Source organism: Fusarium subglutinans, assembly GCF_013396075.1.
Source record: "Fusarium subglutinans strain NRRL 66333 chromosome Unknown NRRL66333_c0000297, whole genome shotgun sequence".
NCBI classification, from domain to species: domain Eukaryota; kingdom Fungi; phylum Ascomycota; class Sordariomycetes; order Hypocreales; family Nectriaceae; genus Fusarium; species Fusarium subglutinans.
The window spans coordinates 31,255-46,529 of NW_023502360.1; the positions used below are offsets into that span (position 1 = coordinate 31,255).

The following is a 15,275-nucleotide window of genomic DNA, read 5'->3' on the forward strand; positions in this document are numbered from 1 at the left end:
GCTGTTGCATATACTGGGCCGGTAGCATCCAGCCGTTCCCTCAGATACATGGGTGGCCGGGGAAGTAAAACTCGAATTACTTTATATCTATAGTGTTATCCTGAGGTTCAAGGCAGTTACAGGCCAATAAGGCCATGAGTCAAAAGATTCTGCTCCTTTATTTCATCCTTCCGCTGCAACAGCTCTGTGACGTCCCAGTTGGTCCAAAGAAACTTGCCTTTCAGACAATCAGCCTCTTTCGAAGCAGCCAGCCAGACACAATAAGACGCCGGGAGCCCTAAGAACGTTAGCTCAAGAATTCAAACTCCTGAAATAGTGAACTTCCGGATATTATCCACTGTAGCAATATCACCGGACTTCTTCTGCATCTCCGTGGCAATAGCACCGGGATTGATGTTGAAAACACGAAGATGAGGGTTCTCCAGCTGGACGCATTCAATCATCTTTGCAAATGCAAGCTTTGATGAAGAATACGCAGAGTAACCCGGGATGGGGGGTAGATGCCCAGCTCCAGATCCGATATTGATAATCGTGTCACCCGGTTGACTTTGCTTCAGGAACTGCTGGGTTACAAGCAGGCCTCCTTTGACATTTATCTCAAAGGTTTTCCAGTAGTCATCGAGATCGGAGTCCAGCAGAGAGCGATGGGCATCGAGATATCCTGCGTTCTGGATTAGGATATTTATGTGGCCAAATGCTGCAATTGCCTTCTTAAAAGCAGAAGAGACAGCCTCTCTATCTGTAATGTCGGCTTCGGCATGATGAAACGACACTGGAGTGCCAGTAGAGAGACTTTTGATCTCTTTTACAGCACTGAGCAGCTCTGTAGCAGTCCTTCCAATGATGAATACGCCTTTGGCGCCAGCGACGGCGAAGGCCTTTGCGATTTCACGGCCAATGCCTCGACCACCGCCTGTAACAAACACGACTTTCCCCTCGCAGGATAGATCGGGATTTGTTTCAGAGATTGCATCGTACGTGTCGTGGTGATATGTTGGAACAAAGTCTAGCTTGAAAGTAGCCATGGCTATAATGATGTTGAATGTTGGAGATGTGTTGTTCAAGATGCGATGTAGAAATGCGTGACAGGAGATCGGCAGCAGAAGCAGCAGTTCATATTTATACCCAGAGAGCATGATATTTGAGCCAAGTAGGTCCAGTAATTAGACATTGTTAATTTGTAAAGTAATTGCCAGCCAAAAGATGAGGGTGCTTACCTTATGCCTCTGCGGAGCTTACTTCCGCCATTGTTACTTCCGCCTTACGAGATCAAGGTCAATTATTTCATTGGCTGGTGGAAGTAGAAGTGGAGCCTGCAGTGTGCCCACAGATTAAGCAGCGGAAGCCAAAAATAAACGAGACCAATTAGAGAGTCCTAAAGTGCGGAAGTCGAGATCCCCTCACAGCAACTTCCCCTCATCATCGTAAGCAGTGACTTTAGTTGTAAGACAGCGACTGTTTCTCATTTCCATGCCACCTCCTTATCGCCAAGCATGCGCTGCATGCATCAAGTCCAAAAGACGGTGCGACATGGCAGTTCCCAAATGCTACCGTTGTCGCGTCCGATCAATTGAATGCCTTTATCCTCATCCCTCGACGCGACGAACCCTAGCGCGAAGTTCAAAAGCTCTTTCTCAAGAAACCGCAGGAATCACAGTGGACGAATCTCAAACAGACTCACAAAATACGAGTATCACATCTGACATAACCTTCGATGCTGATGACCTCGCCTTGCCGCCTTTCCCAGACTACGACTTGGATTGGCAGGAAGCTATGACAAATCTCAATGACTTCTTGGTACCTGACTTATTGAATCCGCATGATACCGCTGAGAAGAGTGTTTTGGCAGGAGAAAAATACCAACGTCGAATTGTATACACCATTGAGCGGTTCAAGTCATACCCCAAGCAGTTGGTCCTCCACGGTCAAATTCCTTTCATCCATAGAAGAATAGTGGAAAAGTATCTTCCCCCGCCACTTACTAGAACATTGGCCATCTGTGCTCTCTATGAGATAAAGTGCGAGACGAACCAACAACTGGTTTACAGTACAATTCAGCAACATGCTGATGAGTTGATTGATCTCATACAACTGGCCGACTCTGATGTCGATCTATTGTCTTCGGTTCAGGCATTCATTCTACTACAGATAATTCGCCTACTAGATGGAGACATTCGGCAAAGAGCAAATGCTGAAAATGTGGAGACTTTCTTTGTCAACAGTATTCGGCGCTTACAACAGCGCATGATTAGTGTTGAAGAGTCGACACAAATCCTGAGCAGTCAATTGAGGACACCAGGATCTGATGCGTGGGAAATTTGGTGTCTTACTGAGAGCTTGAGACGCACGGTTATTATAGGATATAGCCTGCATGGGCTGTACTCATTCCTGAGGAATGGCTGGGACGATGCTCACCATGAGTTCCCGGCGTTATCGTTTTTTGGTCAAAGGGCTCTTTGGTCCTCCACATCGAGATTTGAGTGGGAGTCAGCTGTTGCTAAGTGTCATACATTGCCTATACGCTTTGCTCACTGGGAGTCGGATATGGCCACGGCGAAACCGGAAGATATTGACGAACTTGGAATTATTATGATGGCACTTACGACGGGTATAGATGACTGCTGTCGCTGGGTCGGGAATGACCTCCTTGAGAACTTTGGTCTCAAGCCATGAAGCTCTATATCTGTCAATTTAATGATTCGCGTTTTGTCTTGAGGTGTTCTAGTCAGTAATATTACGAAAAGCGAGTTGTTAGCGATAGAATCTTCCTCAAAATGCAAAACCTTGGCATATGCCATACAGGTAGCTGCCTTTGCTTCTCAACTGGAGCTAATTGTAAACTTCTATAACTCCAACATCAATGAAGCTCCCGATAACCCAATTCACCAGAAAATCCACGGTGTATGGCATAGTAATGCTGGGGCTAATGCTCACTTTCAGCAAGTACCTAGTGCTTACCCTATACCGTTCATATCAACGGCTGGCATTCCACAGGTTAGCATCCTACTAACTCTATAGGTATGCTGCTATTTATAGCGCAAGCCGCCCCACCATGAGGATTTGGCCACTTACATTATCCACAACCATATTTCGCCGCAAAGCTAAGGAGCCATCGGACTTACTATTAACCGAATGGCACGTCTCCTTTTCCAAGCAGCATGATTCAACCGCCGTCAATCAACAAGCATCTACCTAACAATGCATCGTCCATATTGGACCAGCCATGCTATCCGCGATAGTTCGACTATTTCGGATGCGCTGGGTGTCATTCCTTGCCTTGTTCCCTAGTTTGTGGGATCGACTCCTGCAGCTTGCTTCTTTCTCAACTACTCAAACTTCAACGAACCAAGATCAAAGCAACGATGCCAAGAATAAGGTCCAGGCGCCAGATCTTAGTAATTCGGCCACGGATACGAGCGCCGCCAGTCTTGGTAGCAACCAATTCCCCGTTCTTACCGAAGACCAGTCCATCCAAGCAAGACGAGAATTTATCGAGTCCCTTGATCTATCTGCCATCTGTGCATTGGCGTCAAAATATAACAGTAATAAGTCTTGCCGAGTCGTAAACAAGGCCAGTGGTAGTTTTAATGTTTGCTTCTTTGTTAAATTTGTCACCGATGAGCCAAAATGGGTTGTCAGAGTCCCCATCGAGCCTGCTGTGAATAATCCATGGGATAAATTGCTAAGCGAAGTGACTACCATCCAGTAAGTCTACCCGACATCGATCCGTCTCCGAACTCGTGCTGACTGCCACGTAGATACCTTGAGCATCATACCCAAATTCCACTCCCCTGCGTTCGGGCTTATGGTCGCGGTGCTATTTTGACAAAAAGTGGCATTGGAACTCAGATGTTTCTCATTACAGACTTCATCGAGGGTCATTCGCTGGACAGAAAGCGGCTGCTTGTCGCTAAGGAGGAGCACCGACGGAACTTTTACTCTCAACTAATCGATATCCTCACTGAACTTCACGGCCTTAGGTTCCCCTCGATTGGCTCTCTAATGCCGAATCCGGATGACCCCTCTCGCCCTATCATTGGCCCTGTCATGTCTATGTCTGCCAATACACTTCGCCTTCCCCCTCCGTTAATGTTCTCATCCGCCATGGCATATATGAAATACCAGTTCAGCCTCGTATCAGGTTTCTTCTCGCCTCCAGTTCGCGATCATACCATTGAGGATATCCGACACGAAATCTTTGCTCTTCACGCCTTGAAACGTATTTTCGAGCAGCTGGTTGACCCTCAGCTTGACCATGGCCCTTTCATCTTAAACCATCAGGACTTACGAAGTCCCAACATCATCGTAGATGACGACTTAAACATCCAGGGTATAATTGACTGGGAGTTCTCGAGCACTGTTCCGCGTCCAACGTTCACGCCGCCGTCTTGGATCACGGGCCATGACTCACCCGAGACGGACACACAAATCCATGCCGAGTTTTGCAGCGTCTTGAATGAGAAGGGCACCACCAACGAACTCTGTAATCAGTTGAAAAGGGAGTGGTATACTTCTGAGGATACAGATATTAAGTTTTGCGTCGCCCATATAATGCGTCGTCCTACCGATGCCACGGACATTTTCTACGACTTCCTGTGTTACAAGGTAATCAGACATTTATCTGAAGATAACCTTGATGATGTGGTTTCTGAGTTCTTCGATGAGCATCCTGAACTTACCTTGCACGCTCAACGCCAGGCACAAAGGTGTGAGCGGTATATTCAGTACTTGAAGGAAAACGGGTTGTATGAGACCGAGATAGATAAGATACTCGCCGAGTCGAAAGTATTAAAGGCAAAATACGGCTGGCAATAGTCCTCATAAATCAAACTTGTTTATCACTTTGCCAACTCCCTCTCTCGTTCCTGTAGCTCATGTATCTTCTGCCACATTCGACCAAGACTTTCTTCCTTTTTCACTCGTTTGCGCTCGTAGTCCTCCTTCTCTTCCTTCACAGACTTGGCCTGAGCCTTGGATCTTTTCCTCCTTGCACTCGAGGCACTGCCAGACATATTTTCGAGGTCCAATTGTTCAATTCTGTTGATGAACTGGATGATATCATCCAGCTCTTGTTGTTCCTTTGATACATCCGCCATTATCTCGCTAATTCGCTTTCTTATGTCGCTTAGATTATGAGCAGTGGGTTCCATAGTGGCGAAAGCGGATATGCTTTGAGATGAGTATAGCTTTGATTGCCGGAACGAATGGCAGATGTATTGGTGGTCTTGCGTTGGCGTTACTGAGCTGTCGCGACCAAGAATATTAATCTGGAACTAGTCGGCAGACCTTAAGAATAGTTGCGATCCTCGCTATGGTATATTTTGTAAATTTTATGCGCAGAAAATTATTAGACTGCTAAGCTCTGCCGACCATGGCCAGTCAGAACGAGTAGTCAGTTCCGCAGACACGCCACTCGAGATATGCCTTTTTGAGATATAAGAGGGGTAAATTGCTATGAATCTAGAATTATTGTAAGACAATCTTATCTAAGTCTTTTGCTCTAGCCATTATCTTTAGCTAATCATTTACTGATATCTTCTTTGTGGTCATGGTCAAGCTTATCAGACTGAACAACCTCGTCTCCAAATGCCCCAGCAATCTCCTCAAGGGTCAACTGATTTATTACAGGTAACCAAACCCAGTAGATAACAGTGGCGGCCAGGTTAAGCGCAATAAAGACAAAGTAGAACTTCCAGGCGATAGCCTCAAACGTATATGGCGTGATCTGGGAGAGCCAAATGTTTGTCACAGACATGGAAAATACAGCGAAGGCATTGCCATTACCACGGAGATGCTGGGGGAAGATCTTAGAGACAACGACCCATACTGTACTGTTGAAGAAGATGGCGTAGCAGGCTGAGTACAGGAAAATGAAGGCAACGCCAGCTGCGGCTCCAGCGAGATGGCTACCATCGCCGTAGAATCTGGACATGATGGTGAGGAGAACCAGAAAGGTTGTTGGAACGAGAGAACCAAGCCCTAAGATCAAGGAACCAGCTTCAACAACCATGGATATTGTAACAATTTGGTGGGAGGAGCACTTACACATTGTTCGCTTACGTGGCCGCTTATCAGGTACAAACGCCATGTTGATTATCTGGCCGATGACACCCATAAATCCATAACAGCCGCTGATCAAGAGAACTGTTCTTCCTTCGAACCCGAGGCCGGCATAGAACAAAGACTGGTAATTTTGGACCACGCCCCCTATCGGGATACTTAGATTAATAAGCCTCTGACAAAAGCAAAGCTTTTACGTACCACCAGAAAGTTTAGTCATGTTGAGGATAAAACAGGTCAGCAAGAGTCGCTTAGCGTAGCGGAGAGTAAAGAGTTCTACCCAGCTTGCACTCGTCCGTTGGGCTTGTTCCAGAGCAAGCTGCTCTCGGATTTCGAGCATTTGGCGTTGAATGAAATCCTCTCCCTTCTTGGCGTGGAGCATTGTAATCACTCTTTGTGCATCTTCGTGGCGTTCCTTTGCAACGACTCCAGGAATGTTCAGTGGGCAATTGGGCTTTACTTCTGGTAAGGTGGAATCAAATACTTACGCCACCGAGGGGAGTCGGGAAGAAAGACAGTTAAAACAAGTAAGAGAGCGGCCGGAGGAACCTGCATAGCGAGAGGGACTCTCCACTGCACATCGCCCTTGGCATATGAGCCAGCATAGCCGATCCAGTTCGCGACAAGATACCCGATACCGGTGAGTAGACCCTTGAGTGCGACTAAGTAAGCTCGGTTCTTTGGGGGTGCGAGCTCGGCAACGTAAACGGGTACAATTGTCAGTAAGGATCCAGTGGCAAGCCCGGCAATAATACGACCTGTGATCATCACCCCAACATTGACTGACGCAGTTTGGATCACAGTGCCGATGATGGCACAAAGGGTGGCAGGCATGACAAGAATCTTGCGACCCCACTTGTCCATCATGGCACCAGACGTTAGAGAGCCGATACAGTTGCCGGCATAATATGTCGATACGACGGCACCAGTGAGTTGGGGCTTAGCATCAAGCGAACCGTACATGTATGTCTTGAAGGAGTTGTGGGCGATGGTGGTCGCGATAATGCCCGTGTCAACACCATACACAAGCCTGGATAGAGGAACATGAATTGTTAGCCTGCCTTGTCCAGAGAAAGGACTGTCATCAGAAGATCACACGTACCCACCGATCGCAATGACCAGGGAAGAATAAGTGGTGATATCCATGCCCAGCATCTTGACTGTTTGACGTGGAGCGCTGTTCAAGAAAAGAGACAGGTCTTCTTTATCAGGATAATGTGCAAGTTGACGCTGATGGGTTCATGCACGCACTAGGAGCCTGGAGATTTGTGGAACTTGGGGTTGCAGATCCGGGGAAGATGATGTCTTTTATGTGTGCCGTGCCCTCAGACTGTGGGGAAGATGGATAAACTCTTTCATTCTGCATGACCCCGGATTTAGGGCGGGGTTGGATGTACATGCAGCGACGAGATATCCTCTGGTGATCTCGCTTCGGGCGTTACGACGATATTACGATTTGGAGGACTGCATCCAGACGCCTGATGCTCCGCAGAGGGAGGGAAAGATGGCTGGTATAGGGCAATGGTCGCTGGCGTGTTCTGCGTTTCGGCGGAACATCACCGCGGCGCTTGAGCCCCAATATCAATCGAACAGGACTACATCTTACCAAACAAGCCCAGAAGAGAATCATACGTCGAATAGATTAGTGTAAGCTGGTCTTTGTAGTACTGATCTCTGCCTGGGGCAGCGCTAGTGGCGCTGACGGCACTTCCTCCCCGACTGAGAACCAGAGGGAGCCACCATGGCAAGCGGATCGTGTTGGGGCAGCAGGAGATACTCCGTTCCTGAATGGGTTTACTTACAACGAGTCTCTCTATAAGTCGGATATGTGGTTTAACACACCACTGTTTGCAAATTCAGGCTGCCAGCAATACTGCGAGGATGGAGATCGTGTATAAATGGTTTATATCGACAGTAATTAATTCTAGCTCAGTTTCCATTCTCCTTTATAAGAACTAAATTGCTCTTGCTTGCTGCGTTATGTTTGCAAATATCCTTTCCTCTAAAAGCCAGCTCGAAGAAGGAGTAAAGCTCAACAAAGCTGTAAGCTAGGATGGTAGGCAACATCAAGATCCAATGCAATAGTCCTCTTACAACACCCCAAGCACCTTTGTTATAACTGCTCTTCCCGTCACAGGGAACAGGGAGACCCCAGCGGACAATAACGGAGACGACGAGCAAAAAGGCGTATTGGGTGCCTAAGAAGATGAAGCAGATGGTCGAGAACAGGGAGTTGCTGATAAAGAGTGGATCATGTTCAGTAGCCACACCGTTGACCAACTGAACAATGATAGGAGATACCACAGAGAAGATAGCACTCGCGCAGAGGACGAGGCCGTAGTAAATGAAGAAGCGCGTCGCCCAGCTGATAGACAGGTACAACCCAGGCATTCTGTAGGTCTTGACGATAAAGTAGTGAAACACCTCGCCCGCGCCAATGGTCCATCGGCGAATCTGAAGCGCCCACTCGCGTATCTCGTCAAGATAGTTGGCACCAGAGGTTGGGCCGTTGATGGAAATGATATTCAGAGGCCTGATGCGAATCTCTCGTTTTGTCATGATGGTGTAGCGTATCAAGGCAATGATATCCTCCATCTGGTAGGCTGGATGAGTGAAAGCACCCTCCTCGAGTAACTTGACGCTAAGGGAGTAGTGGGACATGGGATTGATGTTCCAAGGTATCAATACACCCATGAAGAAAAAGGTTCGCAAAACGCCGGTGATATCGACGAAGAATGGCATAGAGTCGCGTTTGTAGATGATGATGGACTGCCAGATAGAGGAATGGCGGTCTGCAGAATCGAGTTTCAGGTACTCAGTTTCAAGCTCCAGCATGTATTCCGGATCGAAGACGGCATCACAGTCGCAGTTCGTAAAGATATGCTCATGTTTTTCGTAGTTGTACTCAACATCTTGACGGAGAATCTGTAGGCCCTGGCGACAAGCATAGTTCATGTTGGAACACTTGCCGCTGATTTCACCAGGAATATCCGAGGGATGGAAGGTAACGATCAGACGGAGGAACTTGCTCTCGTACTTTGCGTAGACCTCATCGCGTTTAGATTCCTTGTCAGGTGTGCGGCATTCCATGCCAATGATAACAGAGAGACGGGATTTGGCATCCTGTTGCTCCACGAGTGAGTCCAAGGTGGTTTGCAGCACACTCATAGGCTCTTTGTACAGGGTCATGGCAACTATGTGACGGATGTTTGTGGAGCAGCTGGCAGTTGCGTCAGAGGCTTCAACATCTTGGGCTTTTGCAAGCCTGCGTTTGTGCCGGCTGTTGATGGCTATTGTTCGACGAATGGCGCAGATAGTGGCTATTAACCAGACAAGTTGGAAGAGACCAATGATGATGATGATAAAGATGTTGGTCACTTGATTGACATAAGGAGTAAAGGGCATCCATATCGGAAAGATGAGAAAGGTAAAGATGATAACGAGAAATAAAAGGTTCCAGCGGACATACCGATTGGCTGCTTCCAGTTTCGCAGCATCAATGCCAGTGTCTAGACTGTTACGCGATGAAGATGGTGATGATGAATCCATTTTTGGAGAAGTTGTCCTGGCAGATTCATCAGTATCACCGCGGGTGACGAAAGATTAAATACTAAAAATTGTTATATCTAGCTAAGTATGTTTTGAATATTTAGTCTCTCATGCTCTGCTATTCAGCTCTCTGGTAAAAAGCTATTGCTTTGTCCTAGCTATATTTAACGAGAAGATTTTTCAGCTATCGTTGCAAACAGTCAATAAAAATCCGCAGCCCTCATTGCCAAGGGCAAACTTGTTGAGTTAGTGAATTAAGCGTGCCTGTACTGGTAAGCCCATTCAGCTGTGGCGCGTTAGAGTCAATAAAAGCCCACAGGGCGCAGCGCCAGGGGTAGATAGGGTAAGGCGCACGATAAGCATCAGCTCTCAACGAGCCTTAGGGAGCAAGAAAACGCCAAACCTTGACATAAGGTGCCAGAATAAACTTAATAAAGATCCCAGTAAGCTTAGGCTTGATTTACCTAAATAAATTTATCCGTTAGGGTCAAGGTCCTGAGTTTTCTTTCCTCCCCTTGACGAGCATCCACCCTAACTAAATGACACGTTGACAAGCCAAGCGAGGAGCTGGATCGACGATTTAGCGTCTTGAGAGCAACGGACCCCATCCAGTCGGGTCCTACACCGCCACTTATTCAAAGTTTGACAAGAGCCAATTAGCAGGCGTGCTTGAGAGCATGTTCTACGTCAATGGTAGCAAACAAATGAATTTCTCGCAACTCGACTACAGAGCTTTCTATAATACGCTATCTTAAGCCTTTACCTGTTTCCTCCAGATAGCCAAAACATCCTTACATAAAGCAAGTAAAGGAGTATTCAAAGACATGACCTTCAAAACAGACACCTCCACGCCAACCTGCTGCATAAACCACTCTCTAACCCTGACAGCCACGAGCGAATCAATGCCAATGCTAGCAACAGGGACATCGGTGTCAAGCTCCTCGGGCTTCATATGCAGCATTCCACACAATGCCGACGTAAAGCCATCAAGCAGCAGTTCGAGACAAACATCTGGATCAGCGACAAATGAAGCAAGCTGGACTTTCAGAGATGCATTACTGCCTTCTTTCTCTGTAACATCGTCACTGTCGTCTTCGGCCTGGAGGTAATGCCACAAGCGCGGTTGTTCTCGCCAAGTGTAGGTCCGGATATCACCACGAATACCGGTAATGAGATCATGCCGGTCGCCCGCGCTAACCTCAGCCAACATATCGTGTAGATCCGTCTCACTGACAGGAGACATAAGCCAATACAATGATTCTTCAAGCATTTTGCGTTTCTCATGTCGTTGAACATAGCCCAGTCCGCTGACACCTCCGATGTGGACAACACAGCCGGGGTAACCACGTTGTCGCATGTTGCTAGCTGTGCCTTGCATAAACCAATTCGATGAGCCATATGCAGTCTGACCGGCATTTCCAGCCACCGCAACTGCAGAAGAAAAGAACACAACGAAGTCTAGGTCCTCGGGTTTGGTTTCTCGGTCAAGGATTGCGACAAGGTTCTGCGTTCCTCTGACCTTGGGACCCATGACAGCTGAAAAGTCCGACCACGGCTGGTCTGCAAAGAGTTGATCTCGCATAAGCATAGCGCCGTTCATGATACCGGCTACAGGGGGCATCGATGCATGAATCTCGGCCCACGCAGCCGATAATGAAGTCTCGTCGCAGATATCGATAGCCATGAAGCGTAAAGCAGCACCATAAGTTGCGGCGACATGATCTACCACTGGTTGGAGAGTAACAGGCTTACGAGATGCCAACACAACATGGCGAGCTCCGCTATCGAACATCCACAGTGCAATGGAAATGCCAAAATCACCGGCGAGGCCAAGCAGAAGATAGGTCTTCTCACTGGAGAAAATGCCATCGTGATCTGGCGGAAGAAGCTTGGCCGTGATGGTTGTCGTTGTCGTTCTGTCAAGGACGCTTGTTCGCAAGATAGATGAGGGTGATGTCTTGGAGATATGTTCGACGGGGATAACGCCTCCTTCTACTGAATTATCAGACACAAGAGTGCCACTCCTGAGATACCAGTCTACCAGGTCAACAAACATGGCCTTACTGAGCCCGTTGAAGACAACTCCATCGAAACTGTTCAATGACAAAACTGGCAGCTCAATGCGGAGGCTGGGCCAACTGTTGCGAACCAAGTCGACCAAGTTATGACCTTGTTGCGAATCGTCCAAGCAAACCAATGCCGCAATGTTTTTCGGCTTCACTAGAACGAGGTCACCCTTGGTAGTGAAAGGATGGAGGAACTTGGAGTTCCCCTTGACTAGCTCGCGGTCGGATGTTGTGTTGAACAACTGGATATCATCACGTCGCGACGCCGCCAGATCCAGCTCTTTTTCCAGCCAGGCAGGGGCACCATGAATCCAAACGTGACCCGAAACATTACGAAGAGTAGCCTCTGCAAGTGTCGACGTTATCAGGCGTTGAAGCTGATGATGGTACTCGGCACCCCCATTGTCTTTCTCGTATTGCCAAAGAATCTCAAACGAGTCTTTGTCTAGGAGTGTGAGTGATGCTTCGCCTGCCACATTCCTCGAGATGCAGAGCTGCCTCAGATTCTCTTCACCTTGAAAACGGAAGCCATGTACAGACGATGCTAGTACTTCTAAATTTCCTGCTTCAGTATGTCCATAAGGTCGCTGAATCGCAAGTGTGCCTCGCTCATCGAGCGCTACAAATGAATTCGCCGGTGAAGTTTCCACGTATACTTCTTTGTATCTTGTATCAGCGAGCTCGTTAAGGCCATCGACTGGCCAGATCCTTGGAACGTAAATCGCGTTGTCTCTCAACATCAACTCTGGCTCCTGTGTAAAGAGAATGTCCTGGTTGTCTGAGATACTAGTGCAAAGATTGAGCAATAGCTTACAAATGACATCAGGATCTACACTCTGTGATTCCTGCTCGATGTCCAAGACTTGGAGCTTCATAGTAGACCGCTCTAGGCGAGCAGATCGTCCCCAGCCAAGCACCATGGTATTTTCCGGCTTAGCTCCACTTCGAGCACCTTGGGTAACCCAGAGGAGAACACTGGCTTGGCGCATTATCTCTTGCAGTCCCCTGAAGCGTAACTCGCTCATCTGATGGAAAACTGGGGTATCGAGATCGCAGAGGTTCAAAATAATGACCTCTGGTGGGACATTGATGCTTTCAAGGCCGGAGACCCTCTGCACTGTAGTGTATGAGGCAAGCCTGTCTTCTAGCTGAGAAGCCAGGTTTTCAACAATCATGCCAGGCGATGGATCTAGAACCAGCAAGACTTCTGCATCGATCTTCTGCGTCGCAGCGATTGGATCCCGCACAGCAAGAACAACATCGTCAACCGCTTGTGAGAGCATAACACTGCAAAAGTGATGTGTGTAGATGACATCAACACCCGAGAATCCATTTGCTTTCATCAAGGAATCGCAGTCGGAGACCTTGATAATCTGGGGCTGTGAATCGTCCTTCTCTAGCCAGGATCTTGGGAGCAGGGACTGGACAAAGCGAACAGGAAGATAGTCGTTTGTCAGAGGTACAAGGAGCAGGAAACCACCCGGACGTAGCAGCTTTCTCGCATTGATCACTGTTTCTTGGCTGACCTTGGTAGAGTATGAACTTGTGGCGATAACCAAGTCGTATGATGCTTCGACAAACCCTTGCTGAACTGGGTCCTTGTCAATGTCAAGAAGCTTGAAGATGAGCTTCGAGTCATGATCAGAAGGCTCAAGGGTATTGGTGACTGTATAAGATGTGTAACGGCGCGTGCCTGCAGCATTGATCATCGCGTTTCGTAAGCCTGGGCCGAACCCAGCACCAACTTCGATCATCTTCGTAGCTGGGTAACGATGGCAGAGTTGTGAAACAAGGCTAGCTGCATCCAGAAAGACCTCTCGGAAGCCAAAGCTGTCGGCGTAAAATGTTTCAAGTGCGTTGTCTTGCTCCGCTACTTTCATACCTGCAGTGAGACCACGGGTAATGGATGTGAGGTTACGTCCAAGACGTTCCAAGAGCATGAAGTCGGCTGATTTCGCGGCCTTGAGCCTCTTAGCCTCTTGGTCCAACACGTCTTCCGTGTCATCAAGCCACTCCTTGTTGACCTTATGCTCCCCAGTCCTCACGCTGGGAATAAGAACGTCCTTTACCCATGCCAAAAAGTTTTTGCGGGCTTTTCCCATGAGCATGATCTCAAATGGCTTGAGCTGTTTGAGAACCTTCTGACAGTAGAATAGCACTAGACGCATAGCCAAGTTGCTGAGTTCAGCCCTATTGTCTGAGATGATTGACTTCCGATCAGGCTCAATGCCACATAAAGCGTCGCGTTCCCAGATATCTTGATGATAACTTTCTCGGCTTGATCTGAGGGAACCAGGCAGATTTAGCAAGTGCGCCCCGCGAATCTGAATATGCGTCTTGTTATTCTCAGGGTTGAAGACATTGATATCACCGCTGATACGGCTGGCATCGCCGTGCGTGACGAAAGAATCTGCCAGCAGTTCAGCGGGGCCATCTTCACCAACGTCAGTGGTGGCCATACTAATCCGAATGCTGTCAATCTGACTTGGGAGGTAAGTTGACCGTTGCCGCCTGTCTCCTGGGCACGAGTAGCCAGCCAACAGCCCATGAATACCCGTATCCAAGGCGGCGGGATTGACATCGTAACGAGTCAATGAGCTCGCTTCATGCCACTCTTCAGGCATAGTAACAACAGCGTGGTGCAAACGGCGAAGCATTTTAGGCGTCTGGAAATGGTCTGTATAACCATGACCCAGGCCAGCAAGAGTGTCATATAGCTCTTCGATGTCAAGTGGAATCAAGGGAAGAATCGGCTCCGATCTGAGAGGCAAGATATCGTCTCTGGGAGCACCAAGCTCAATGCGAAAGAAGCCTTCAACGTGAGAATCGGCTTGAGCTGGCATATTTCCGAGATTCTGGCCATGTTCAAAGTCAACTGGGTTACTGTAACAAGACCAAGTTGCCGTGATCGCACTGTCTGATTGACTTGTAATGCGTACCGCAAAGAGAATCTCAGTTCCAGGAGAGTCAGGTTTGAGGCTCAGAGCACGAAAGACGTCGATGTCGTGTAGCTCAAGGGCAATGAGTATCTTGCCCGTATGTGTTTATTGGTGTTATTTACCTTTGTGCGCTGGAGGCTGAAGCCTCTTTAAACTACCCACAACCTTACTCCCGTCGTGTAGCTCAACAAGTCTAATCTCCTGCGCTGGGGAGACAAGTTTAACGGCTGCCTTATAGGCCATTGTGACGTAGCAGGTTGCTGGGAACAAGTTCTCTCCTTGAATAGTGTGTCCAAATAGCCAGGGGATCTATTTAAGACGGAGGACCTGTTTCCAGTGAACCTCACGTTGCTTAACGCTACCAAAGGTCGAGGCAGAGCCCAGAAGCTGATGTCGCTTCTGGCTCCTTTGTGTTCAAAACCTTTATAGCTTAATAAAGCTTTATTTAATAAAAACCTAGCTCTAAATATAACTAAATCTCTAATAAGCTTTTTTACTTAATACTACTAGCCTATCTAACTTTTCCCTTATAGTTATCTTGCCTAGTAACTTATCTTTATACTAGGTTTTTATAATTTACTTTTTTTTATAAGTATAATATATAGTATACTTAGGCTAAATATACTTTTATAATCTTAATTACCTTATTAATATTATTTAG

At 47.6% G+C, this 15,275-nt stretch overlaps 6 protein-coding genes across 6 annotated transcripts; 2 read left to right on the top strand and 4 right to left on the bottom strand.

The window, feature by feature from the left end:
• Positions 1–299: 299 nt before the first annotated feature.
• Positions 300–1,025, bottom strand: FSUBG_12904 (short-chain type dehydrogenase reductase; the record flags this gene model as incomplete). Its single annotated transcript, XM_036677740.1, has 1 exon — positions 300–1,025. The coding sequence occupies one exon, from the start codon at positions 1,023–1,025 to the stop codon at positions 300–302; it is 726 nt and encodes a 241-aa protein (XP_036531634.1).
• Positions 1,026–1,530: 505 nt separating this feature from the next.
• Positions 1,531–2,673, top strand: FSUBG_12905 (RAS small monomeric GTPase; the record flags this gene model as incomplete). The annotated part of the gene is made up of 1 exon (XM_036677741.1): positions 1,531–2,673. The coding sequence occupies one exon, from the start codon at positions 1,531–1,533 to the stop codon at positions 2,671–2,673; it is 1,143 nt and encodes a 380-aa protein (XP_036531635.1).
• A 550-nt stretch (positions 2,674–3,223) lies between these two features.
• Positions 3,224–4,815, top strand: FSUBG_12906 (phosphotransferase enzyme family; the record flags this gene model as incomplete). The annotated part of the gene is made up of 2 exons (XM_036677742.1): positions 3,224–3,705; positions 3,759–4,815. The coding sequence occupies 2 exons, from the start codon at positions 3,224–3,226 to the stop codon at positions 4,813–4,815; spliced, it is 1,539 nt and encodes a 512-aa protein (XP_036531636.1).
• Positions 4,816–4,838: 23 nt separating this feature from the next.
• On the bottom strand, positions 4,839–5,150 carry FSUBG_12907 (something about silencing SAS complex subunit 4 domain protein; the record flags this gene model as incomplete). Its single annotated transcript, XM_036677743.1, has 1 exon — positions 4,839–5,150. One exon carries the CDS (start codon positions 5,148–5,150, stop codon positions 4,839–4,841), a length of 312 nt encoding a protein of 103 aa, XP_036531637.1.
• Positions 5,151–5,521: 371 nt separating this feature from the next.
• Positions 5,522–7,215, bottom strand: FSUBG_12908 (sugar transport STP1; the record flags this gene model as incomplete). Its single annotated transcript, XM_036677744.1, has 5 exons — positions 5,522–5,979; positions 6,046–6,207; positions 6,262–6,486; positions 6,549–7,090; positions 7,163–7,215. 5 exons carry the CDS (start codon positions 7,213–7,215, stop codon positions 5,522–5,524), a joined length of 1,440 nt encoding a protein of 479 aa, XP_036531638.1.
• A 774-nt stretch (positions 7,216–7,989) lies between these two features.
• Positions 7,990–9,609, bottom strand: FSUBG_12909 (uncharacterized protein; the record flags this gene model as incomplete). The annotated part of the gene is made up of 1 exon (XM_036677745.1): positions 7,990–9,609. The coding sequence occupies one exon, from the start codon at positions 9,607–9,609 to the stop codon at positions 7,990–7,992; it is 1,620 nt and encodes a 539-aa protein (XP_036531639.1).
• Between the last annotated feature and the right edge of the window lie 5,666 nt (positions 9,610–15,275).